Source organism: Schistocerca serialis, chromosome 2 (assembly GCF_023864345.2).
Source record: "Schistocerca serialis cubense isolate TAMUIC-IGC-003099 chromosome 2, iqSchSeri2.2, whole genome shotgun sequence".
Lineage (NCBI taxonomy): Eukaryota > Metazoa > Arthropoda > Insecta > Orthoptera > Acrididae > Schistocerca > Schistocerca serialis.
In genome coordinates, this window is record NC_064639.1 from 1062690668 (window position 1) to 1062718414 (window position 27747).

The 27747-nt window shown below is 40.8% G+C and overlaps 1 protein-coding gene across 5 annotated transcripts in view; it reads left to right on the forward strand.

Annotated features, from left to right (window-relative positions):
• Positions 1-27747, forward strand: part of LOC126458516 (uncharacterized) — a 254934-nt gene that overhangs the window by 171905 nt on the left and 55282 nt on the right. For 3 of the 5 annotated variants that reach the window (XM_050095616.1, XM_050095619.1, XM_050095614.1), the window contains exons 13-14: positions 3097-3344; positions 16626-18295. In XM_050095616.1, the coding sequence (XP_049951573.1) occupies positions 3097-3344; positions 16626-18295 (1918 nt within the window). The remainder of the gene's footprint in view (positions 1-3096; positions 3345-16625; positions 18296-27747) is intronic. The other 2 variants (XM_050095615.1, XM_050095618.1) reach the window with 1 other exon arrangement.

The following is a 27747-nucleotide window of genomic DNA, read 5'->3' on the forward strand; positions in this document are numbered from 1 at the left end:
ACAACACACACTTTCACCTAACACCCTTGTTAAGATGTGTAAATCTATCAGAATATAACCTAACCTTCCATATACATAATTTTAGTTTTGAGAAAACTGTGTGTCACAACGGTATATTTTAATCTTCAAAGCACTCCTGGGTGTTTCTCTAGAGACTTACGAGTTTGCCTGTATTTCATTGTCTGTAACTTTACACGCCACATGTTGAACACAGTGTTTCCCTTTATTTGAAACTCGATTATCATGAAACCCACATTTCTTAAAAACACTTCATTTTGGCATCATACTTTACTTTTTGAGAGATTTACCAGTCTATTCGTCACTTTTCCTCGGAAAAACGTTAGCACTTCGACATTCAAAGCATGTTTATACACTGTTTTTGACAGTGCTACCAATACAAACTGATAATTTAACCTTTATAATACAGCAATATAAAAAAATTACCAATGTTATTAGATCTTGAAATAATGCACATAGAAATTAACATTTTCAACTGGGGTAGATTATATTTAAGAAAATAAAATAAAGTACTTCCCATGTGAGTTCATAAGTGATATACATATATTATTTTATTTGGAAAATTGCAAATTTTATAATGAGATAAAAATCCGAAAATGTGAAAAAAATTTTTTTTTCCATTCTAACTCCCCTTAACTTGATAACATCTTACCCAATTTACATCTTCCTTTCTTTAATTCACCGATACCTTATCTATATTTTCTTGCTACTTCAAATCACATAGGGTAAGAAATACTGGTGAACGATTCAAGTTTGTTTTCAGATCTAATGCGCCATCGAGTCTTATGCTAGATTCGTGTAAATATGGTCCTAAGCATGGCATTGAAATGCGAACCACTGGGAAGAAAAGCAAGAAAACGGGCGAGGAAATGTGTAAGGCTGTTGCCATTTTGCATTATAATGCGACAAAGTAAGGAATCAATGTGTCAGACCAGATCTCGAGTTATTTTTCACCACTGAGGAAAACAATAAGATAGTACCGTAAAGTGGCGTTTGAAATTATTCTCAACACAGCAGTAGTAAATGCTCACATTTTGTACAAAATATTTACTGAGACAAATATTACTATAAACAATTTTAGGGGGGAAATAATCATGAGCCTCTTGGAGAACATCATCTATACACCGACTCCCAATCAGTCTTCTAAACTTTTCACGAGCCATGCTCTAGTAGAGAGCATGCAGAGAGACAAGTGAAATAGAAAAATCCAGAACAGGCACAGAAGTTGCTACTTGAAGATTTCAAGAGATAAAAGAACAAATGAAGTGCAGAAACTTGCAGCAAAAACGATCACAATATGTAAGGAATGTCATGAATTTGTTTGCATTTTCTGTTTTCCAAAAACACACAAATTGTAAGAAAAACAGTTTTTGTTCCTATGTTTGTATGCTGTTTATTATATACACCTGATAAATAACAGTCGGTTGGATGCATTTTCATGTAAGTTATACCCTGTTTCTTTATCACATCCTGTAAGAAAGTGAGGTAGCTGGCGCCCTCAAGGCTTACAGTGACAACCTCTTTGAAGCTGATTTCACTTCAGGGCCATGAGGACACTGGCGACCTCACAATTTAAGCCCTCTTTTGAAGCATTTTGAGCTTTCATACATCTGGGGTGCACTTCACAACATTATAACATATTCAAAATGTGGCTGGGAAAAAAAAAAAAAAAAAAAAAAAAAAAAAAAAAAAAAAAAAAAAAAAAATCTTTTTTGTTTTGTTTTTTGGCCTGGGGTGAAACAGTCCTGTAAGCCGAATAGCAGCAAAAGTAACTGCGCCATAAGTTGCGATGAAATTGTGATTTTATGATATTGTTTCCACATGAGTGAATTTAGAGAATGATTTGGATTCAGGGTTTTGCTGTGATCACATGTTTTTTAGAAGTTCAGGATTCACAGCCTTACTGATGTCTCCTGTGTAAGTTTGCTTGAAAGTAATCTGTGGAATCATTTTTCACTGAGCTAGTATTAAAGTGTTGTTTCAAAAAGTGGGAATGGCAGGAAAGTTGCATCACACATTTTGTTATTTTTCAGGCACATTAGATGCTATTTCATAATAGAAACTTTGGAAACTTATTGTCCATGAGTTCTACTTATAAATAAAATATAAATTGAAAATTTAAATTTTTTGGTCAATTTTATGAACGTCACTCCCTTAAAGTTTTGTGTGGGTGGGTTCAGCGATTCATGCAGTGAAATAATCTAGCTATTCATTACAGGATTACAATTGCATAACAACTGCATCAGGCGTACAAAAACAATTTGTTATCTTTCTAGCTTTATGTGATCTAGCTGCAATGCAAATATTTTTGTTTACATTCCCAAATGGGCAATGCAGACCAAATGCTGGACTATTTGGATTGTCCAAACAGCCGTATAGTAAATAATATAGGGGAATATAGTGTGCAAATAACATACATGTGGCTGTTGAAAAGGAGCAGTGCAGTGATTTCTCTTTTCAGGAACAGCTGCTGTATTTGTGAACGAGGTATAAGCTTTTCTGCTGGTTTCTTCTGAAGCCATTGACGGTTTACAAAAGTGATTGCGACAACTTGTAATTATATTATTTTCAACTCACTTGTACATGCCATTTTGAGTAATTATATTATTTTCAACTCACTTGTACATGCCATTTTGAAATTGACGATTTATAATCCCGTGGGGGGGGGGGGGGGAATCTCAATTGCAGGCCACATCATGATTTTCAAAACAAAATTTAGGAAAAATTTGCAGCGCATATTTGTGCAAATATGGTAATTAATCATTGACTAATTACTTTTAATAGTTATCACTATTGTGACTATTAAATTTAAAAACATGTGTAAGCATTAGGAAAACAAACATTATCTATTTCCTATATTTATTCTTTATTTAATTATGTTATACCTGATTCAACCACAGAAGTCTCCCCTGCTCCCATTTACTCAATATTGTCACGCAAATTTTGTTTTACCTCTCACCTTCACATTTTTTGCTTGTGTTAGTAATGTAGACCACATACAATCTCTGAAAAGATTTTCGAAAGAGGTTATCACATTTTCATGTATTGAGTTGTTTAATATGATGTACATGCTCACAGCAGCACAAGAACACTGGTGCCTATTCCAAAAATTTCGAAGGAAGAGCGTCGACACTTGTTTGCATTGCGAGTGGCCCAGGAGGAAGAAGAGGAACGTCAGAGACGACAACAACAGGAGCTCTGGCGTCAAAATGATAGCCAGTGTATGTCTTTGAGGCTTGATCCCAATGTTGTTACGCCAACGAATGGAAGTTACCCTTGTTTCTTCGATCCTTCTACTAATACATGGCAGCCACTTCCACCACAAGGTAACTACATCACATTCTTAAAAGAGGATGCAAGACAAAAATAGGAACATTTTAAAAAGTGCACATAAATAACCTGTGAGATGGAGAATATTTGTTGGGATATCAATATCTGAAACAGAACTGATGCACAAAACTGGGAATAAATATTAGATTTTTAGTTTTAGAAACTGGCAAGTTTATATTTGGAAGAAAAAAGTTAACAGAATAACTATGATTGGCAAGGGAAATGGTGGTCACAGCTTCATAATATTAAAAGCAGTCAAGAGAGAGAATATTAGGTTATACCTCTTTCTATATAGGATTATGAGTGGTTTCCTTTCTCCCCATTGGAAAAGGTGCTTTTAAACTTACACTTCCATTTTATCATCAGCAGAGGTATTTTGCATTGTTTTTGTAAATACTCTCAGGACGATTGGGAGGGGAGGGCGGGGCTGAATGTTAAGTTTGTGAAGCCAGTTACAATTTACCATTCTCCAGGCATTCTCTCTATATGAGGTAACAAGCCATTGATCATTGTGTAATCTTCATTTTTCTTTCCACTCGCTAATTATGAGTTTTCCTGGATTTTGAAGCTAAAAAGTAATAATAATAAATAAAAATCAAGGCTTCAAAATTCCAATGTAGTACAAAAAAGTAAAAACGATTGAAAGTCCAGGATTAAAAAAAAAAAAATAAAAAAAAATAAAAACAAAAATTAGAAAGTATAGATTGCCACTCTCTGCATAGAGGAAGTGTTGAGTCACAGACAAGCACAATAGGAAAAAATGTAGAAATATTTACCTTTCAGGCTAAGTCCTTCATCAGAAGTAAAAAACTCAAGCGCACGGGTGCTTGCATGCCTAGCTGAGGTGGGCAATAGGGATAAGGAAGAGCCTGATGAGCGGTCGGGGAATATTCTAGTGCTGCACATGGGAATGTGCAGGGATGTGGTGGGGGCGTGACAAGGTTAGAAGATGTAGTGTAAGAAGTTGGTGTTGTAAGTGGTAGGGGAGGAGAGAAGTAGATCACGCAATTCAGAAAAGCCAATGTTGATGGGAAGAATCCAGATGGCACAGGGTGTGGAGTAGTCATTGAATTGAACCACATTGTATTGAGCAGTATGCTTATCAGCTGGGTGATACAGCTGTCTCTTGGCCACAGTTGGGTGATGAGATGTGGACTGACAGCTTGATAGCAGCCGTATCCACATGGAATGTGGCATCATATTTGTAACTACAGGTGACCTTGTCTTTAGTGGGTAGGAGATGTCTGTGGCAAGACTGGAGTAGATGGTAGCGGCAGGAAGTATGGGACAGGTGTTGTATCTAGCACATTGTAGGGATATCAGCCTTGAAGCAATGGATTATGAACGGTGGTAATAGGGAGACTGACAAGGATGTTGTTTAGGTTGGGTGAGTGGTGGAATAACACTGTGGTCAGGGTGGGGAGGATATTTCTCGTTTCAGGGCAGTAGTCAAAACCATGGTGGAGAATTTGATACAGTTATACCAGTCTTGGGCACTTCTGGGTAATGAGAGCAGTGCTCCTTTATGGCTGGGCAGTGTTTACATGGTGGATGACAGGTGTCTAGAGAATAAAGGCATGGAGTATCTGTTTCTGGATAAGGTTGGGAGGGTAATTTTATTTTGTGAAGGTCTGCGTGAGACCTTTGGCATATTTGGAGAGGGGTTGCTCATCACTGCAGTTGCAACAACCAAGGGTGGCTAGGCCTTATGGCACAAACTTCCTGGTGTGGAATTGGTAACAGATATCAGAGTGTAGGTGTTGTTGGTAAGTTTGATGTGGATGAGGGAACTGATGTTGCCATTGATGAGGTGGAGGTTGACATCAAGGCAGGTGGCTGGGCTGAGAAAGACCAAATATATGGCCCACGAATAGGTTAGTACAGTATGGTGCCAAGCGTGTGCCCATTGCTGTACCACTGATTGGTTTGTAGGTGATACCTTCAGAGAAGTAGTAATTATGTGTGAGGATATAGTTGGTCATAGTGACCAGGAAGAAGGTTGTAGGTCTGGAGTCAGTCAGGCATTGAAAAAGATAGTGCTTAATAGTGGCAAGGTTTTGTGCATTGGGGATGTTTGTGTGGAGAGAGTGCTGGGTGGTAAAGGTGTGTGTGGGGGGGGGGGAGATTAGAATCGCTCACCGATAAGGTTATCAGCACCCGTATGAAATTAGTAAAAAAGAATGCAGTTAAAACAGAAAAGATGCAAGAAAATAGATAAAAAGAATCTGAGATAAAATCGCAGTCACTCTCCCCCCAAACTCACCCATGATCATCTGCACAGTCAAACTATTTCACATCATGGAAGGTAGTATCAAAATTGTTCAGATGTTGTAAAACCATTAAGTGCAGTTAGGCAAAACAAGAGGAAAACTTAAATAATTTGCAGGTGTATGGACTGGCAGATGTGGTAAAGGAATAGGAACTGTGGAGAGCCACTGGAGGAAAAGTGTGGTGTCTTTCATGTGATAGGGTATGTTGCTGGTTATTGGCTGTAGGTGTTGGTCCACAGTCTTTCATCTACATTTAGGAAATGCTTCACCACATTCTATTAAATGCTGGAACCAAATATTAGCATTTTTGTGTATGCGTATAATAAATATTTAATCTTTAAATAGCATTCTCATGGACCTCAGACTTCATTTAATTTTTCAGGAGTGTTCTCCTTCGAGTTTGGATTAACAACTTATAAATTGTATTAAAATGACATATAAGATTCAACATTACAATTGTCAAATACACCAGTCACTAAAGGATGTTAAAGGTATTCCACCCTCTGTTTTCATTCTAAATGGCTTCTTCCTGATTGATGATGGACAATGGCATGTGAAAGTGCCACACCACTTGCTGTTTCAATTGTGCAAAATATGCTGCCGCAACAGACCACTGGGGATGCTCTGAAAATTCAGATTTGGTCAGTATCTTTTTATAAGTTTGTGACTTGCAGGATCCTAGAAGTTGGTACCAAGGGGTTGTATCCTTAAAAACAATAATCTTATCCTCAACTACTGTATAATCTGGCACTTATCCTTTTATGTCCTTTGCAGTCTCATGTGCTGTGTTTGTTTTCCCATGCCCCTGAGTCCTATGGTGTCTGTGTCTTGAGCCAAGGAAGTGACACCATTACAAAATGGCCCTCAAAGTTCCAAAAGAATTACTTGCTATTCTTCCGGTGTTGACTGTTCTTGCAATGACTTCAAAGTCAAAATTTATATCCTTTGGTTTATTTATGTATATTGTTTCCAGAATTTTCTTCCTCTCTCACTTATGGGAGTATGTTTCAAATACCTGCAAACTATTTTAGTTAAGACAGATTCACACTTGGTTCTTAATGTAAATTATTTTGATCCGTTTCATATAAGATGTACCATTCCTGTACCGCAATACACCAAATTGTTCAGTACTGACTAAAAGTTGGGTATGTGCTTAGACCATCTGTTGTGAGTATTAAGTTCGGCATGCCTGCTTTCCAACTTGCACATTACTCTCATGTATAGATTTACTTTTTAAGAATGACTAGTTACTCTTTTTTGAGGATATAGTTTTACTCTTTCATTCCTAATCATTCGCATATGATGATTCGCTAATTCCATCATAAGGGAGAGCTTTCAGGCATGTGGAACTAATCAACTTATACCTTAACAACTAGAAGCAGCTACTACAGGCTAGCTACTACAGGCTACTTCTGTAAATTAAATGTCAGGAAATTCTGATTAGAGTTGATTCACTTACACTGATAATTGTGGAAATTACTTCTAGGTTAGGAGGAAAATATCTACAATACAGGGTATAGAGCTACTGCTGCTTCTCTCATGTGTAAACTGTCCTTCCCAAATAACAGCAGCACATGTGAAGCTATGTTGTGCTTCAGGTTAGGGTCCAGTGGTATGTGTGGCCACCAAATTTCATAAAACCTTTGGCACAGTGGATTAAATTGGTAAATTTGGCTTCTAAGCATCCAGTTACAGGGTGACAATTATTGAACTATATGAAATAATACCATCATAACTTTTGAACGGTTCACAGTAGGATGCTCAAACTGCATGGTTGGCTGCAGGGAATGATGGAAATTAGTGTGCGCATGCACGCACGCCTTAGCGACGAAGCTCACTTTCATTTGGATGAGTTCGTCAGTAAGCAAAATTGGTGCAATTGGGGGAGAGACTGAGAATCCGCATTTCGTGATCAAGAAGTCTCTTCACCCTCAGCAAGTGACTGCGTGGTGTGCAACATCCAGTCATGGAATGCTTGGGGCGATATTCCTTGATGGGACAGTGACTACCAAATGGAATGCAATGGTTTCGGAACATGATTTCATCCCCATTATCCAAAGTGACGGTGATTTTGAGATGATGTGGTTCATGCAGATGGAGCTCAACCCCATCGAAGCAGGGGACTGTTTGAAGTCCTGGAGGAGCACTTAGGGGACTGCATTCTGGCTCTAGGGTACTCGGAGGCCACTGGCATGGACCTCGATTGTCTGCCATATTCTGTTGATATGAACACATGCAAATCCTTTATATGGGGCTATATGAAAGACAAGGTGTACAGCAATAACCCAAAAACCGATGCTGAGCTGAAAACAGCCATTCAGGTGGACATAGACAGCATCAATGTTCCGAAACTTCAGGGGGTCATGCAGAATTTCGGGATTCATCTGCGCCACATCATCGCTAATGATTGCAGGCATATCGAACAGTCATAGCCTAAATCCAAATATCTGTAGTGATGTTTATTTGTTGAATAAAGTGTGTGCTTGCCGTAGTTTGTAACTAATTTACTTTTTTTCATATGGTTCAATAATTGTCATCCTGTGTATCTTTTGATGTGTTTCTCTTTAATATTTACTGAATTATTTAGTTTCTGTGGAGTAATAGAAGTATTTAGTGTGGATCGTATGTCTCTTTGAATTGATATGTTCATATCTTAAGTATGGTATGTGTGCTCGCAGAATACATACTTTCCGTTTCTGTCTTTATACCTCTTCTGTTTTTCAGAATTAAAGCACCGTTCTGTATAGTCTGGTACGAGCTCATTTTCCCTTATCTTGGCTCAGATTCATCTCAAACGAAGCTCCTTCCCCCATTATTCCTCTCTTTATCATACAAAACACTGTAGTTGCTTCTTTTTGTAAATTAATTTTTGAAAATTGATCTGAAATTCTCGCACACTCAGATTTCTCTTTACATACTTTTGGATAGGCTGAAAGAGTGTTGGGGCGTAATTCCTATCCTCATAAATTAATCATGTCTCAAAACTGAATTCCTGAAGATATATAGCCCACAGAACTAAATTTATATGTAGCAGTTCACTGATTATTAAAAATTTTAAGAGATGGTAGTTGGTACAGAAGGTCACCTTGTGTCTGGCATGCCCAAGATGTTCATCAGAGTTTTTTCCCCCATCATGGGATATTTCATTGTAAAGCCATTCAACAGTTGATTAATAAGAATAATGGTATTATCACATAACTCGTGTTTCCTTATGCTTTGTCTATAGATGGAAGAGATAATCTTCATCGGGTTACCCTCCATTCAGTGGCTGTTGCACGCAGTGACAGTTATTTTGATTTGTAAATAATAGATTTCAGCTATCAGTCATTCTTATGAATTTTTATTGGCAGATGTAGATTTCAGCTAGGAACTAGCCATTTTCAATGCACTATCATTTTTGGTCAGTGCATGTAATGCCTGTTGGTCGGGCTTTGTCTACAGTTCATTAAATACTCTTACTCTAATCTTTATCATTAGACCCAAAATTGCCAATCTAGATACTATTAAGCATAAACCCATTAGTGTTAAAGACACGACTGCTTGTGACACTAATATTTCTAGCATTGGCCATGTTTATTCTTTTTAATATTTGGTAAATTAATAATTATAATGAAATAACATTTCATCAATTTCATTTTGATACCCACAGACATTCTGAAGCCAAATAGGGTGAATACCTGATACATGAACCATTTCGGGACACACATTTATTTGAACGTTTTCGCTTGTATTTACTCAAGGAACCACTCATAAACTTCTGAAGGTGTGTTCTTTAACACCCAATATAATACTGTACACCCACTTCGTGTATGTGAGTTGCATTTGTGTGTGTGTGTGTGTGTGTGTGTGTGTGTGTGTGTGCGTGCGCATATGCATGTCTATTGTTGACAAAGGCCATTGGCCAAAAGCTTTAAGTGTGAAAATCTTTTTGTTGTGCCTATCTGCGGCTCAGAATCTCCACTATATGGTGAGTGACAACTTTCCTTCTCATGATGTTTTTGTATGCTATTTGCCGCACAGCGTTATTTAAGTCTAGAACTTTTGAAATAGGCTAACTACTCATGCTGTTCGTTTAGGAGGTAAAACAGGCAATTTCTTCACTCAGAAACATGCCATGGCCAGACATATGGCTCAAAATATGCAGTTTCATGGCTACTTTTATTTAATGTGTGCATGAGTACTGCAAAATATATTACCGAGAAGTGGGTGTACAGACTGTGAAATACGGCACAAATCTGGGTGCAGTGTGGACCTTGAACACACTCTTGAGTACTGTCAGCTCCCCCAACAATCTCATTATAGTTTTTCTTGTCTGAGCAGGTCTCAAGAGATGGAGGTTTTTGTGTCATCATTGCTATTGTAGAGTCTTGTGTCATGGGAAGCAAGGAGATGATGTTGTTTGGCGGCTGGTATCCTCTTTCTACATCATAACTGCACACATGTATCAACTGAGTTTGTTGTTAACAAAAACAAGAAGCTACTTATGTTTAAACTTGACCATGTGCTGTGGTACAAGCTCTTCCATAACAGTCCACTGTAGCCCTACTGCTGGTGAAGTACAGTCCCACTATAAACACTACACTCTTGTAGCCGTTGACGTGAACTTGACAGATGCCAACTAGAATAATGACTGAGCTGACTGTGACTGACTCTGCAACTGGGCTGACTGCCTGTGACTAACTGGGCCCTCTGGTCCGTGGTGGTGATCTAAATACTGCTGGTTAAGAGGGTGTTGGTGGCATGTTGCTTGTGAGTCTGTCTTTGACCTCTCTCCTGATATGCATGCTTGATTCAGCACCTATTTTTGATCTTCTTGCAACATCTTTGCAGACTGGTGTGCTGGCAACATCTTATGCCAGCAGATTCCCCCCTCCCAAAATGCCGCACCATTGTTATGTAGGGAGGATGGGGAGGGAGGCAGGATGCTTTACGTGGAGAAGAGCTGGGAGCCGTGACTGTGGAGGATGGTATACTCCTGACTGTGCCACATCACCCATCTTGTGAGGCAACAGGAACGTCCTCCAGAGATCTGCTGCCAGGGCACATATCCAGGCCTGAGGGCATTTCCTGGGGCAATGATGGCAACGGCGATGGCGAAGACAGGTCCAGGCCCTTGGGGTTGGTGGGCGAGGATGGTGGGGGTGGTGAGCGAGGATGGTGGGGGTGAGGGTGCATCGTCCATCCGCTCCTCCTAGGGTGCCTTGGTGGCACCAGCGGGTGGTGGTGAAGGCCGCACAGTCCCATGAGACCATGAATCTGGGGCAAATGACATGCACGAAGTTGGTTCTGGTGGTGGCACTGCAAATCATCGGGATTTGCAATCAAATACATAGAAGAGTCAATGCTTTCTTGGATCACGCCTCTTTTCCAGTGTCCACGGTTGCTGTAAACCCTGAAAAAAACAAGATCGCTGGTGCAAAGCGATACTTGCGGACCATTGGCAATGCCGGATGCTGCGGTGATTGAAGTAAGTGTAGCTATGTCCGATGGTGGTGGCCATGCAGAAGTTCCACTGGTGGTGATCTGTCTCATGGGTGGGAGCCATAGGAGTTGAGAAAGAATTGCAGCACCTTGACCCATGTGTGGGTGGTGCAAAGCTGTGCCATCTGTTGCTTAAAAGTGTGTACGAAGCATTCTGCTTTCCCGTTGGACTGCGGGTGAAATGGAGCACTTGTTAGGTGACGAATGCCATTTCATTCACAAAGTTGTTCAAAATCTCGTGAAGTGAACTGTGGTCCCTTGACTAACACAATTACTTCTGGCAAACCTTATGTACAAAATATGGACAATGCTTGAATGGTGCTACATGATGTGGAGTTCATAGGCACTGCAAATGGGTACTTGCTAAAAGAGTTTACCACTATGAGCCAACGAATGCTCCAAAATGGTTGTGCAAAGTCAGTGTTCATTCGTTGCCATGGTGATTGAGTCTTAGGCCAAGCCAAGAATGTCTGTAGTGGAGCTGATTGGTTTTCTGCGCATGCGTGACACTGTGATGTCATCTGTTCAATGTTGGCGTCCATGTCCTGCCAAGTACAGTGCCGTTGCGCTAACTGTTTAGTGCGAACAATTCCCCAACGTCCTTGGTGGAGCAATCACAACACATTCTTTTGCAATATTTTGGGAATAAGCACACACGATTGTCCTCTGTCATTTTGAACAAGAATCTCACCCTGTTGAATTGTATGGTTATGCCGACGAGTAAAGTATTGGTGCACAACTGAGTTCTGGATGCTGTTCAGTGAATGAGGCCAAGACATGAGAATGTAATGTAACAAAATCTTGAGATCTGGGTCTGCTTCCATGGCCTGTGCTGTTTTTCAGTAGTGTGAGGGAAAAGATCCCAGCAATTCAAAGTCCTGCGCATCGATTTGGCAACAAGATGCGGCAGATGCATCAAAATCAGAGTCTGGGCCAATTGGAGGGTGAGTTAGGGTAGTCTGCATTGCCATACTTTGCTCTAGGTCTGTACACAATTTCATACTGATACTGCAAAAGCAACAAGGCCCATTGTTGCATTTTTGAGTGATGCATGTAGGAACTGGCTTTGACGGATGAAACAAGGACTGCAAAGACTTGTGATGATCACTAAATAGAATTTGTGACCTTACAAATAGTGATGGAACTTGGTCACACTGTACACAATAGCGAGAACCTCTGTTACTGTTTGAGAATAATTGCACTGAGTGTGAGTGAGCAAGAGCAACTTTGATGCAAAAGCAATGGGTCTGTCTTACACACCAATCCTGTGCGAAAGCACAGTGTCAATTCCATAGGAAGAAGTGTCGACTTGCAAAATACTGGCTTGGCGGGGTCGAAATGCACTAAACATCTGTCACTAAGCAAGGCATTTTTGAATTTCTGAAATGAGTCGTGACAGTCTTTAGTCCACACAAAAGGTACATTTTTGCGGCGCAAGCAATGCAATGGGGCCATGATCTGAGCGGCATTCGGTATGAACCAAATGTAATATGTCATCTTGCCTAGTACTGACTACAGTTCAGACACATTGTGAGGAACAGGCAGGTCACGAATTACAGGCAAATGAGATTGTAGGGGGTGCACACCCTGACTGTTTATCACATGACCTAAGTATGGTAGCTCAGTTTGAAAAAAGTCACGTTTTTCGAGACGACACTTGAGTCCTGCTTCTGACGACACTCAAAAAGAGTATGCAAATTAGCAGTGTGTTCCTCTGGTGTATGACCTGAGATGACAGTATTGTCAAGGTAGTTTCAACAAAATGGCACTTTTGCAGTCAGCTGCTCCAAGTAACTTTGAAAAATTGCGGGTGCGGAAGCACTACCGAAAGGCAAGCACAAATACTTGAACAGTCCTAAGTGTATATTTTCAACAAACAGTTTCTGTGATTCTTCATCCAATGGAATTTGCAAGTAGGCATCATGCAAACCTATCTTAGAAAAGTAACGTCCTGCACCAAGCCTGTCCGTGAGTTCCTCGGAGCGAGGTAATGGATAAACGTCAACTACTGTCTGTGGGTTAGCGGTGGACTTGAAGTCAACACAAATGCTAATGCAACCAGAAGGCTTAGGCAACAAAACGAGAGGACTTGCCCATTGACTAGCTTGAATAGGAGTAATTATACCATTATCTTGCAGTTCTTTCAATTCACTAACTACTTTGCCTCTTGAAGCAGTTGGAACGGGGCGGGCCCGGTAAAGCTTAGGCTGTGCATTGTCTTTCAATGTAACCTGTGCTATGAAGTTATTTGCTTTTCTCATTCCTTCTGAAAATAGTTCAGGAAATTCTTTAAGCAAGCCAACGACACTGTCTTTTTGTGCAAAAGCCGATATGAAAAGTATGTTCTCGTGGATGCTAAGTCCAAACAAATCAAAGGGATCTAAACCGAAAATGTTGGTATCACTCTCTCTTGATTTCAACACAGTAAAATTCACTGTGGCAGGCAAAATACACTGTCCAAGCAATGGAATTTCCTGCCCTTTGTAAGAAATGAGGGGGTTACTAGATTTAGAAAGGCGTGGTGAGCCTAACTGTTCATACGTAGCATGATTAAGCGGAGTTATTTAGACACCTGCGTCTAACTGAAAGTTCAACAAAGGCCAGCAATTCGTAATTTGACAAATAGTTTGTTAGAACACTGTTACACAGCACTAGGGCGAGACGAAGACATAATCTTAATTTTACTTCCATCAGCGTTTTTGTGCCATTGCAAAAAAACTGCTTGGACATGGCCCTTTTTCCACAAGCGTAACACATTGCGTTACTTGATGGGCAGTCCTATCTTTTATGGCAAGCAAAACATCTAGGGCAAGACTTCACTCAGTTCACAGTCCCGTTAACTGTCTATGTGACTGTCCTCACGGCAGTGTACACGGTCTTTGTTGTGGGTGCTTGGGGTGGTCACGAGCAAGGGGTGACTCAACCCAACAAATCAGGGCCTGGTCAAACTTATCGGCCACTGCGGCATCCAAATCATATTGCTCTAAAAAAAAGGAAAAGGTTTACAGTACTTGGGGAAGTGATGGATCAGAGTACTTTAAGATCTGTTCTTGTGCTCTACTATCTGGATCATTGGATGTTATTGGATCCCTAATTAGCTCTATGTACCCCCAGCAGTATGTCTGTTGCAGCTTTTCCTGCAGGCAAAAGAACTGATATTTTGCTGCAGCTACTTAAACTTGCTGGTCATACCGAGTTATTGGCAGCGATTACTTGGGCATAGCCGAGTTTTTCGGGAGACGCGATATGGGGTAGTTTTGTATTAACCTGCACACTGGGGACCCGGCAATCAAAAAAAAGTATTGTAGCTTTACAGTACCTTGAACTCGATGAACTTCACAATGTGCTTAGAAGTGTGTCATATTCAAGCCATTCTTCTGCTGTGTTGTTAAATTGCCGGAATGGTGGTATGCTGGTCGGTGTCACCTGTTGGGCTGATTTGTTGGCCTGTTGTGTGGCTGGCAGAGCTTGTGCAGCCAGTAGTTGTACCATCATCAGCAAGTTAGCAGTTTGTTGGTTTCTGAAACTGAAAAATTTGTGTTAGATCCATCACATTTTACTAATGACGGCACTGTAAGCTTCTTAATGGAAATGGGGTCAGTTACAAACAACAGGTGAATCACAATACATTTAGAGTGCAAGTAGAATTGAAAATAGCTCAATTTTCCCTTTGCAAGAAGACTCTTGGCATAGTCGCTAAAGTGCGGAAGCTACGGTGTAGCAGGTGGTCGCAAGCTTAAACAAATGAGAACCTTGAATGCCTGGTAAGTGAGAAGTGGTGCAGGGGGGAACAGACCCGGCCTCTCTCGTGCACTTCAGCCAGCTTACACCCATGCTTCGTGTTTCTGCAAAAGCAGAATTGACACATGGATCACTTTTACCTTATGGTGTAGTGAGACCTGAACTCAAACCTTGTGATACTGCCAGATTAGTCTCTGTGCTCATTTGAAAATAAGAAAATAATGAGCTATGCACGACACAAAGCGAAGTGAAAAGCACAATACGTTTAGGGACAGCCATCTCAACAGTTGATTGATGATGTTGGCAGTGACATAAATGAGGTAGTTCAGGCCTGATCTCTACTTGTACCTTGTGCAACAATAGTTAAGATGTCTCATCACAGATTCCTCCTTTGCCATATGTGGTATGTATCTTACACAGGCCATTTAACCTACTCCCTGTTTGATGTGGCACTAGAGTGTAACTTATAAGTGCACTTGTACTTTGTTGAATTCTTTAATAGGTGTGCTCTTTATTTTGCATGCATATTCTTACAGACATTCTCTTCCCAATTTGGTTTTGCCGGATGATGTACAATACGAATAATTGAAAACTGTTACTTTCTGGTATTTCAATGCAGAAAAGAAACTCCCTGTAATAAAATTGTACATCAGGATAGTTTGCTATGAAATAGCATTTATTAAAGAAATTTGCAATTTAAGGCAGAATTTGCACCTATATTTATTGCAAATGCAAATTTTTCAGGCCCCTAATTATTGCAGTTGCCTATTACAGCCAGTATGGATGCATCAAGTACGATGCAAGCATATGACATGTATGTTTTCTCTGACAGATTTCCAACTCGTGTTTGTTAACTACCTACTCAGAGTGGCTGTTGCACTGTGGGTCTAATATGTCATTTAAGAGGTAAATGCACTACTTTTACAATAGCAGTATAGTGTCTCATATGTTTTGGAAGTTGGTAACATCTTCTCTTCTAAGAAAGAATTGTCTTGGTTGTAACGTGGTTTGCTTCATTTGAGCACACAGTACTTTTCCTCAATAACCTATAAAATTAAATGGAAATACATGAAGCATCAGTTGGGTATAGAGAGTTTTATCTGTGGTAAATAAGTGATCTCTATTCCCTTTTCATTTTCATGTACAAAAAACTGTGTTTATTGCTTTCTTCGTTGGTTACAATTGATTTAGGAGCCATAGTCATCACGTTCAGCCATGTAATGCAGGAATGTGGCTAGACCTCAACTAACTGTTTGACCTGTTTGAGTTTATGCGGACGAGCATCCATTTTTTGTGAAAATGTGTTGTAGTTAAGTTTACTGATATTCCGTAATTGTGCTCTCATATTATATCATTTTACAGACACTACTTGTTTTTTTTCCTTTTCTGTTGTGTGTTATTACTTTAAATGTATCATAGTAATTAAAAATGAAATGTTAAGAATGCCTGTACAACAGTAGCATTCAAAATAATCATTGTATTTCTAGCAGATGGACACCTCACCTGAAGCATTTTAACTATAGACACCCAGCATCCATTTTATAAGTTTTGATTACTGACTAGCATAATACTAATTAAGTCATTGAGGACAAATTTAAAAGGGTAGCTAAACTAAATTAAAATTCTATTTGTGAAAGAATATAGTAGTTTATGACCACACTTTCTTGTGAAATAAAGTTCTTACCTTAGGCAGCCAGTAATGCAGACCAAATAATTTTGTTGAATAAATACAATATATTTAAATATTGCACTGACAAGTTAAAATTTTTGCATTTTTGTTTTCAGATACCAGCTTATTAACACCAAGTGACATGGGTCCAAATGAAGCCAGCAGTGTATCAATGTCAGTACATCATCTCACTGTTCCACCCCCACATACTAATGTGTCTCCTCTTACTATTCCTCCTCACTGTCCTCCTCCAACACACATACCTCCGCCACACTCTCAGTCTGTTTCCCACACTGCACCTTTGCCTCTTCATAGTGCATCATTGCCCCATGTTTCATTGCAACCAACTGGTAGTATACTCTCACATAGGCCTCCAACACCGATTGGACAGTTATCGACACACAGACTTTCACCATCTACTGGGCAGCCACAAATACCATCCCTGCCACCGGCACCACTTCTACCTCAAGGCCCACCTCCTCAGCTTGGTACCCTGCCACCCCATGGTCCTCCTCCACCCCTTGGACCTACACATGGCCCCCCTCCTCCCCATATACCTCCTCCACCACATGCTTCCCCTTTGTCTCACTGCTCATTGCAATCACATGGACCACCTCTGCCTCATGCTCCATCTCTTCCACATGGACCAACTCCTCCCTGTGGTCCTCCAATGCCAAAAGGCCCCACTTTTCCTCAAGGTCCTCCTCCAGGTAATGGAGGTCCTGTGCCTCACAGACCACCTCCACCTCATGCACCTCTTCCATCACATGGACCTCCTTTGCCCCACGGCCCCCCACCTGCTCTTGGGCCTGCTGTGCCCCAAGGACCGCCTCCTGTTCATGGACCACATCCACCTCATGGTTCCACAATTAATGTGCTCCCTCCTCCAAATACACCTGTCTCTCATCATTGTCCACCACCTACTCATGTCTCATGTTCTAATTCAATCCACGTGCCCCCTGTACCTTCCAGGGCATCACCACCTCATGGATTACCCCCCTCACACTGTCCACCACCGTCTCCTCACCATGGAAACACCTTCTTACAACCTCCACCTCAAATAACTCCTCCACCACATGTCACAATGAACCATGTCGTACCTAAAATGACACCACGTAGAAATAAAGGCTCACCATTATTGCCAACACCTCCTCTTTCACACGGACCACCTCCATCAGGTTTTATCCCACAACCGGATGCTATTCAACATGGGCCCCCGCCTCTCCCATGCGACCCTTCAGATATGAGGTCTGGAGATAGGCATAATTTACCATTTCATCGTCGTATCTGTGCACTTCCTCCTCCATATGGAGACAGAGATTCATCACCAACTGATTCATCCATACAGTCCCCTTACAGCCAAAAACCATCACACCTTTGTTATAGCCCCATACAGACACCGCCATATCACCATGCTCATCCTGTGTCAGTTCCTATTCAGCAGCCCTTCACCCCAACACCTCCTCCACCCTTACTTCCTCCTCCAATCAGGTTGCCACCAAAATGGAAATCAGCCAAGGATGCTGAAGGCCGTGTTTATTATTACCATGTAAAGACTAGAGTATCACAGTGGGAGCCACCTCAGTGGACTCAAATAGAGCAGCAGCCTGATTCAGATAGCAGCACTACATCAAGTGATGATGAAGAGGATGACGATGATGACGATGATGATACAACAACATCTGATGAAGAGGAGGAAGAGGAAGAAGAAGAGGAAGATGAAGAGGAAGAGGAAGTGGCTGACGAAGAGGAGGAAGAGGCTGATGAAATTGCACAGGAAGATAAGGTAATACATATGTATAAATAAAATAAACCTCTCTTCTCAAATGGTGAGTTAAGGATAAGTGGAACCAAGTAGTAATGTAGTAGATACGTATTATAGCAGTAACAATAGATGTGTTATTTATTTATTTTAAAGGCAATCTTTCTTCCAAAATCTGTGAAAGAATGTCAGAAACAGCAATTTGAGTTATGTTGCACATCATCTTTCATTGATGAGAGTGCTCTTAAAACATATAAAAAGCAGAAAAATAAGAAAAAAATGGGAGTAAAAAGGATACTTTTGCTAAAGAAAGGGACTAATATAATATACATATGCTGAGGAAGGAAAATAGGAAAGTTTGTAAAAAGATATTGACCTGAGAAACAGCTTAAAAAACAAGAAGTCAGTCCTTTCCTACCACTTCATTTTGTGCCTTATGTAATGTCTCTCCCCCTCCCTCTATAGTGGGCTGTATCCAACACCTCTGTGCCCACCAAGATGCTCTATTTATCTCTTAATGCCATCGTGGCATCTCTAGCACTTACCTAATGTCCTTACCTCTTGTGTGTCATCCTGTCTGTGTTCAGAAGACTGTTCTCACATCCAAGAGAAAGGGGGGAAAGAAAATATTTACTGATAAATGTGAATGGGTTCAGTAATAGCTTGGGGGAGCTTAAAGTTACCAGAAGAAAGGCCTGTATGGTATGCTTATGTTTTAAAAGTGGCTGGTTTAAAAGTTTTACATTCTTCTGTACCACAAGTATACTTCAGAGACTGGAATAAATGTCCCGTGATACCGATGGGTAGTTGGCAATTCCTTAATGCATGTGTCGCTGAAAATTGCAGTGAATGTGGTTTATTTGGCATCTTATTAATGCAGATACTCTCAAAGATCCCATTAATATTAGATGTCCTGCAGTTTTTCCTATTTGTGAAATTTATTCGTTTCCTGTGCTTTGGAGCTTCAATAAAACTTGTCCCTGGGGATGATTTATTGAGAACTTAATATTTTTGAGAGAACTTTGCCATTTGAGTAAAAGTCAGGTGCTACATTTATGCTCAGCCATTTTGTTGTTCTCATCCTCTGACCTTTCCTTTTGTTTGTTTGCTCTCACATAGTGAGAAGTTGATACAATACTTCATTCCATTGACAAATTACCAATTGGGGTACATTTTTCAGGCAAAGCAGTCTTTCAAAGGAAGTCCCCAAAATTGGTGATATGGTTTTACCAAGGAAGCCTATCCTCTACTGAAACGATAAATATCATTTTGCAAAAGAGTATTTAATAAATAAGTAAATAGATTAATAAATGTTAATGTCGAGAGTTTCCAAGTTTAATTTACCATTCAAATCCAGTGATATGCAGTCTGGCCAGCAGTATGCAAGATGAACCAACAAAAACCTATCTCAGCTGTCTGCAATCTGACGAGCAGGATGTGAGATGAACAAACCAAAACCTACCTCAGCTGTACTTTCCTCTGTCATATAGCATAGAGAAAGGCTAATTACTTCAAAAATTTGACATCCAGTGTCCACAAAGGCAGTAAAACAATATATGGAGAACTGCAGCATAGGACGGTTGCTGAAGACAAAGAAATTTGTTTGTTACTTCAAATGTGTTTGCACAAAGTATTATCACAAACTTCACAACAACTTTGGGGCAAACTTCATGGGTTGGAGCATGAAAATCAAATTATGAATTCTAGATTCCATTCTAAATTTTACTTTTATCGGGCATAATTCTACTATACCTCACTTAAGTTTTATGATGTATCGAAGTTACAAAATCTCATACTTGATTAAAAAAACTCATCACACTTACAGAACCTCAAAATGAGAGATATGAAATCACTGAACTTGTTTAAAACCCTCAACAAAAATCCTGTCTTATTACAGTTTCTTAATGATTTTTTTCTGGTCACAATTAGATTATGTGGACTCCATATAAAAGGTCTGCTAGCAGCACACAAAGTGGGGATCCAGTTGCAAAACACAGCTTATAATATTAGGGATTTGCTTAGGTGGCAAGTAAGTTAGAGTTTCTGACAAATGAGATGCCGACCTTCCAACAGTACTAATGTAGGGAATCTTCACAGGAAATGGAGACAGCTGTTATTCGACTGTAGTGTTGCATTTTACTGCCATGTTAATCCAGATATTCTGACTTGCATGCTCTTTCCAGTTACCTGCAGTATCATCGTAGAAGCAGCTGAAAAGGAAAAAAAGTCATGAAAGACAGCTGTCGGACATTGACACAATGTGTTCAAGTATACGTTACAGGTCACACACAGAAGCAGGTGCATTGAAACATATAAGAGATTTGCTAAGTCTAAGTTCAAAAGTGCTTGATCTGATAATATTGTCTATCACATTTGTTATCAGAAAATATATTAATTTTCTGTATGTCTAAACCTCTCTTCTCAGATGGAAAGTTGTGGATGCATAGAACAGAGCAACAATGCAGTGTATATATATTATAGCAGTTGTAATAGCTGTGTTGTTTATTTTAATGGCAGCAATTTTTCCAAAATCTTTGAAAGAATATCAGAAAAAAGCTGTCTGAGCAATTTTGCACATCAAAACACAAATGAGATGTGTGGTGGTTTTTTGAAAGATGAAAGGATAACAAATGTATGTAATGTGTGCATACAAAACAGACAATAAAAGAATAGAACCTTTTGAATTGTGGTGCTACAGAATAACGCTGAATTTTAGCTGGGTTGGTTGGATTGGGAATGAGGAGCTAGAGGCTGAAAAGGCCATACGCTTAATTTTGAGATAACAGAGAATGTGTAAAAGCAGTGATACATTAGTAGCACATGCACCTACTAGTCGCATGGAACTGCAATACGACGACATTAGATCACATAGTGGCACACAGTGTAGAAGGGCATCAGCTTTGCAGCTGGTGTCATTTAACAAGGGCCAGATGTCTACAACGGACAGGCTATTGTCCATCATAACAATCCAGTGAGAAAGAAGTTCTGTACAGACAATAGTAATATCAAGGTAACATGCTTAAAAACCTATAAGGCACATAGCAAACTTTACAAGAATGGCACAAAGGTAATATTCAAGCTAATCAGGAGCCAGATGTGGCAAAAACATGTAACAGAATAATCAATATGACCAAACAATAGAGTGGTGTAGAAAATAACAACACTATTTCCCATCTAATACTTAAGATAAAATTTGTTCTTAATCTGTAGACTGTAAATTGTACATAGGGTATGAACATAAATTGTAGCAATGGAAACTTGTCAGTTGCTGTGTAACAGTTTTGGTGCACACTGGCTTTTGTACCAAATGATTATCTCTGAGTTTTGCTGCAAGCTGTTTCTTTTCTTCAAACAAAGTTGCAGATTCGGCTAGAGCAAAGTACAGTACTTCACAGTCTGCTTTGCACAGATATTTATGATTCTTTCCATTTTGTACTTTTAGACACCATGAACCATGGACCTTGCCGTTGGTGGGGAGGCTTGCGTGCCTCATCGATATAGGTGGCCGTACCGTAGGTGCAACCACAACGGAGGGGTATCTGTTGAGAGGCCAGACAAACATGTGGTTGCTGAAGAGGGGCAGTAGCCTTTTCAGTAGTTGCAGGGGCAACAGTCTGGATGATTGACTGATCTGGCCTTGTAACATTAACCAAAACGGCCTTGCTGTGCTGGTACTGCGAACGACTGGAAGCAAGGGGAAACTACAGCCGTAATTTTTCCCGAGGACATGCAGCTTTACTGTATGATTAAATGATGGTGTCCTCTTGGGTAAAATATTCCGGAGGTAAAATAGTCCCCCATTCGGATCTCCGGGCGGGGACTACTCAGGAGGACGTCGTTATCAGGAGAAAGAAAACTGGCGTTCTACGGATCGGAGCGTGGAATGTCAGATCCCTTAATCGGGCAGGTAGGTTAGAAAATTTAAAAAGGGAAATGGATAGGTTAAAGTTAGATATAGTGGGAATTAGTGAAGTTCGGCGGCAGGTGGAACAAGACTTTTGGTCTGGTGATTACAGGGTTATAAATACAAAATCAAATAGGGGTAATGCAGGAGTAGGTTTAATAATGAATTCAAAAATAGGAGTGCGGGTTAGCTACTACAAACAGCATAGTGAACACATTATTGTGGCCAAGATAGACACAAAGCCCATGCCTACTACAGTAGTACAAGTTTATATGCCAACTAGCTCTGCAGATGATGAAGAAATAGATGAAATGTATGACGAGATGAAAGAAATTATTCAGGTAGTGAAGGGAGACGAAAATTTAATAGTCATGGGTGACTGGAATTCGTGAGTAGGAAAAGGGAGAGAAGGAAACATAGTAGGTGAATATGGATTGGGGGGAAGAAATGAAAGAGGAAGCCGCCTTGTAGAATTTTGCACAGAGCATAACTTAATCATAACTAACACTTGGTTCAAGAATCATAAAAGAAGGTTGTATACCTGGAAGAATCCTGGAGATACTAAAAGGTATCAGATAGATTATATAATGGTAAGACAGAGATTTAGGAACCAGGTTTTAAATTGTAAGACATTTTCAGCGGCAGATGTGGATTCTAACCACAATCTATTGGTTATGAACTGCAGATTGAAACTGAAGAAACTGCAAAAAGGTGGGAATTTAAGGAGATGGGACCTGGATAAACTGAAAGAGCCAGAGGTTGTAGAGAGTTTCAGGGAGAGCATAAGGGAACAATTGACAGGAATGGAGGAAAGAAATACAGTAGAAGAAGAATGGGTAGCTCTGAGGGATGAAGTAGTGAAGGCAGCAGACGATCAAGTAGGTAAAAAGATGATGGCTAATAGAAATCCTGGGTAGCAGAAGAAATATTGAATTTAATTGAAGAAAGGAGAAAATATAAAAATGCAGTAAATGAAGCAGGCAAAAAGGAATACAAACGTCTCAAAAATGAGATCGACAGGAAGTGCAAAATGGCTAAGCAGGGATGGCTAGAGGACAAATGTAAGGATGTAGAGGCTTGTCTCACTAGGGGTAAGATAGATACTGCCTACAGGAAAATTAAAGAGACCTTTGGAGAGAAGAGAACCACTTGTATGAATATCAAGAGCTCAGATGGCAACCCAGTTCTAAGCAAAGAAGGGAAGGCAGAAAGGTGGAAGGAGTATATAGAGGGTTTATACAAGGGCGATGTACTTGAGGACAATATTATGGAAATGGAAGAGGATGTAGATGAAGACGAAATGGGAAATAAGATACTGCGTGAAGAGTTTGACAGAGCACTGAAAGACCTGAGTCGAAACAAGGCCCCGGGAGTAGACAACATTCCATTAGAACTACTGATGGCCTTGGGAGAGCCAGTCATGACAAAACTCTACCATCTGGTGAGCAAGATGTATGAGACAGGCGAAATACCCTCAGACTTCAAGAAGAATATAATAATTCCAATCCCAAAGAAAGCAGGTGTTGACAGATGTGAAAATTACCGAACTATCAGTTTAATAAATCACAGCTGCAAAATACTAACGCGAATTCTTTACGGACGAATGGAAAAACTGGTGGAAGTGGACCTCGGGAAAGATCGGTTTGGATTCCGTAGAAATGTTGGAACACGTGAGGCAATACTAACCTTACGACTTATCTTTGAAGAAAGATTAAGAAAAGGCAAACCTATGTTTCTAGCATTTGTAGACTTAGAGAAAGCTTTTGACAATGTTGACCGGAATACTCTCTTTCAAATTCTGAAGGTGGCAGGGGTAAAATACAGGGAGCGAAAGGCTATTTACAATTTGTACAGAAACCAGATGGCAGTTATAAGAGTCGAGGGGCATGAAAGGGAAGCAGTGGTTGGGGAAGGAGTGAGACAGGGATGTAGCCTCTCCCCGATGTTATTGAATCTGTATATTGAGCAGGCAGTAAAGGAAACAAAAGAAAAATTCGGAGTAGGTATTAAAATTCATGGAGAAGAAGTAAAAACTTTTGAGGTTCGCCGATGACATTGTAATTCTGTCAGAGACAGCAAAGGACTTGGAAGAGCAGTTGAACGGAATGGACAGTGTCTTGAAAGGAGGATATAAGATGAACATCAACAAAAGCAAAACGAGGATAATGGAATGTAGTCAAATTAAATCGGGTGATGCTGAGGGAATTAGATTAGGAAATGAGACACTTAAAGTAGTAAAGGAGTTTTGCTATTTAGGGAGTAAAATAACTGATGATGGTCGAAGTAGAGAGGATATAAAATGTAGACTGGCAATGGGAAGGAAAGCGTTTCTGAAGAAGAGAAATTTGTTAACATCGAGTATAGATTTAAGTGTCAGGAAGTCGTTTCTGAAAGTATTTGTATGGAGTGTAGCCATGTATGGAAGTGAAACATGGAGGATAAATAGTTTAGACAAGAAGAGAATAGAAGCTTTCGAAATGTGGTGCTACAGAAGAATACTGAAGGTTGGATGGGTAGATCACGTAACTAATGAGGAGGTATTGAATAGGATTGGGGAGAAGAGAAGTTTGTGGCACAACTTGACTAGAAGAAGGGATCGGTTGGTAGGACATGTTTTGAGGCATCAAGGAATCACAAATTTAGCATTGGAGGGCAGTATGGAGGGTAAAAATCGTAGAGGGAGACCAAGAGATGAATACACTAAGCAGATTCAGAAGGATGTAGGTTGCAGTAAGTACTGGGAGATGAAGAAGCTTGCACAGGATAGAGTAGCATGGAGAGCTGCATCAAACCAGTCTCAGGACTGAAGACCACAACAACAACAGGTGACACCACTGAGATGGAATTTATATAAGTTGTTCTTTCAGGCTGTTCAGTTTCTTTGAATGTTCTTACCTTGTCAGTATTTACTTTGTGCACCCCGAAGAGTGCTTACTGGCAAAAAGGTACCATCTTCTGTCGCACTCATGTTGCACTCATTCAAGGTAAACTGTGTTCCGCATGTGTCTATTTATTGTCTGCAACTTCATTTTGTGTTAATGGATGTACTGAGAAAATATCTCCTCTTCAAAAAAATCTATCTTCACCTCCATTCAAACAATTTTGCCAGTATTAAATGATATTTTTTCGTTTTGTTTAGCCTTGGCGGTATGGTACGTATTCAGTGGGTTGTCTGAACTTGATCACTCAGTCTGGACTCCCTGCTCACCTTCTTATGGGGGGGAGGGGAGACTGCCAAAATGGTGGATGTTTCCCCCCAGTTTGGACTTATCTATTTCTGGTGCTTGGAAATCTGGTGCATGAAGCCATTGCATAAAAGGGCACTGAAATTGTGGCAATGCTTCCAAACCACTTCAAATGTGAACTGGTATTTCTTTCCCCCGATTTCCAGTTCCACATTTTTCGAACCTCTTGGATATACTACTTTTTTCCCAATTGACTCAGGCAACAACACAGCAGTAGATTTAATGAATACTGATCAGTGATACAGGTAGTCTTTCTGCCATCGGTTTTACCTTGCTGCATGATGTTTGCCACCCTAGAAATAAGAAGTAAGAATACTGGATGTGCTTTGCAGAAGGGAAACAAGGTGCAGTGGCAGAGCTGCTCCCGTTCCAATTTCCCATATTCCCATTCCTTTGAACACATCAGCAACCTATTTGGTTTGTTCACTGATGCTGTAGAGATGGACAATTTGCTCTCTGATGTCTGAACTTTCAAGAATAGGCACATGCCAGTGCTAGGCACTCAGGAGCCTTGTGATATGGGTATATGCTATGAGTGCAGCACACTTTGACAATGAATGTAAATCTGGTGGTGGGGGGATAAATTGGCAGTCCTTGCATAGAAGCGGAAGTAGTATGGCCTCCCTTAGTGTGTTTGTCAATGCACACTTCACCTTAGCATCTTCCTGTGGGTCAGTCCTGCAAATTAATACATCTACACGGAGGGCATCTGCTTTGCTGTGTAGTACTTCACTCCTTTCGTTATTTTCCCATAGTACATATGTACAATGCAAAACGGATCTTACCCTGTCAGCAAAGTGCTCTAAATCCTCTCTGGAATTTTGGTGTAGGGTGCAAAGTTTGTCCATAGTAGCAAACATTATGCTTATCGCCATTCCTGTCCAGTAGCCATTTTGCAAAAATGTCTAGTTCTATGATATTTCTGAGCCCTTCCACTGAATTTACGTAAGCCTGTTCTTGTAACTTAAGGTTGGCGACTCGTACCGACACTTTGTCACTTCACATGGACAGTTCCCCTACACCTATTAAATTTTGTATGAAAATCTGGACATTGCCACCTGGTTTACCCACAAAGATCGGAACCAGTAGACATACTGCAACATCAGTTACAGGCTGGGACGGAACCAGCTATGCGTACTCTGGAAATGGGGAAGCAAAGTCAGCTGCAGGCACAGTGCCGCCTTGTGGCATCTCATTTACTACTTCTTTAAAGTACATGTGGAGTTGATCCGGACTTGCTTTCATGTCCAGCTGTCCCTGTACGTGGTGGTGTGCATCACTTTAAACTACACACTTCGAAACAAACTGAAGGTCTCTGGCAGCAATCTCTTTGCAAAGTCTCTGGCAGGATCGGACCCTGGCGATGTTTTCTCCCTAAAAGCAAAGCTCACAACATACATTTGTTCATTGACTAACAGTGTCGAAGCATTAGGCAGTAATAAAGCGGCGGTGCCTGCCGACGAGGTGGCACTTGGTCATAGTACCTGCAACGTGGACGTATGTGCAGGTGGGAGATGCGATGAGTGATGTTCGACTGATTTGCGCAGCAGCAGCAGCATTGGTGATAGCAGCTCTGGGTAGAATACAATGGGGATCCCCCCCAGGGGATCCACAACTCTTTTGTGGATACGTGCGTAGCGAGCACGGGGCCCCGAGCTAATGTGGCCTTCCTTCTTTTCCGGGCTGCATACCTTCCCTTTCCGCATCCTTCCCCATCCCCTGTCTTCACCCCCCCCCCCCCCCCCCCCCTCACCTCTGGCTCTTTCCTTCACTTTCTCCCCCTCTGGGAGTATGGTTTGCGCCTACGTCCGGAGACGGACGCTTGTAAATGTACCGCATTCTTCTTCTTCCTTGCTTGTATGTCTTCTTCCTTCCTTTGTCCTTCTCTTTTCCTTACCTCTTCTCTTTACCCTTTTCTCCGCTGCGGCGTTTGAGACCCCCTCTTCTTTCCTTTCCCTTTCTCTTTCTTCCTCCCTGTGCGTGTCTGAAGGCCGACCCACGCACTTCCATGCGTAGCCGGTGACGGGGTAACGCGTAATTCCCCACCCCGGGTAGACAGGTAGGACACGTACGTACCCCCTGGTAAAGGCCAGGCCCAGGGAGGGGTGATTACCTGAGCTGATACCTTCCGAAAGTGCCGATTGGTCCCTCCGTCCGTTTGTCGGGAGGTGTGACCTGAGGTGTGAACAATCACCTAAGGCGGGAGTGCCCTCGGTGAGGGCCCCCACAAGGGAGGAGCGCGCCATCGGAGATGCCGGTAATCATGGGGGATTCTTCCGCAATGGTTTCCTCACCTTCCACTATGTCTGCTCACAAACGTAAGTTCA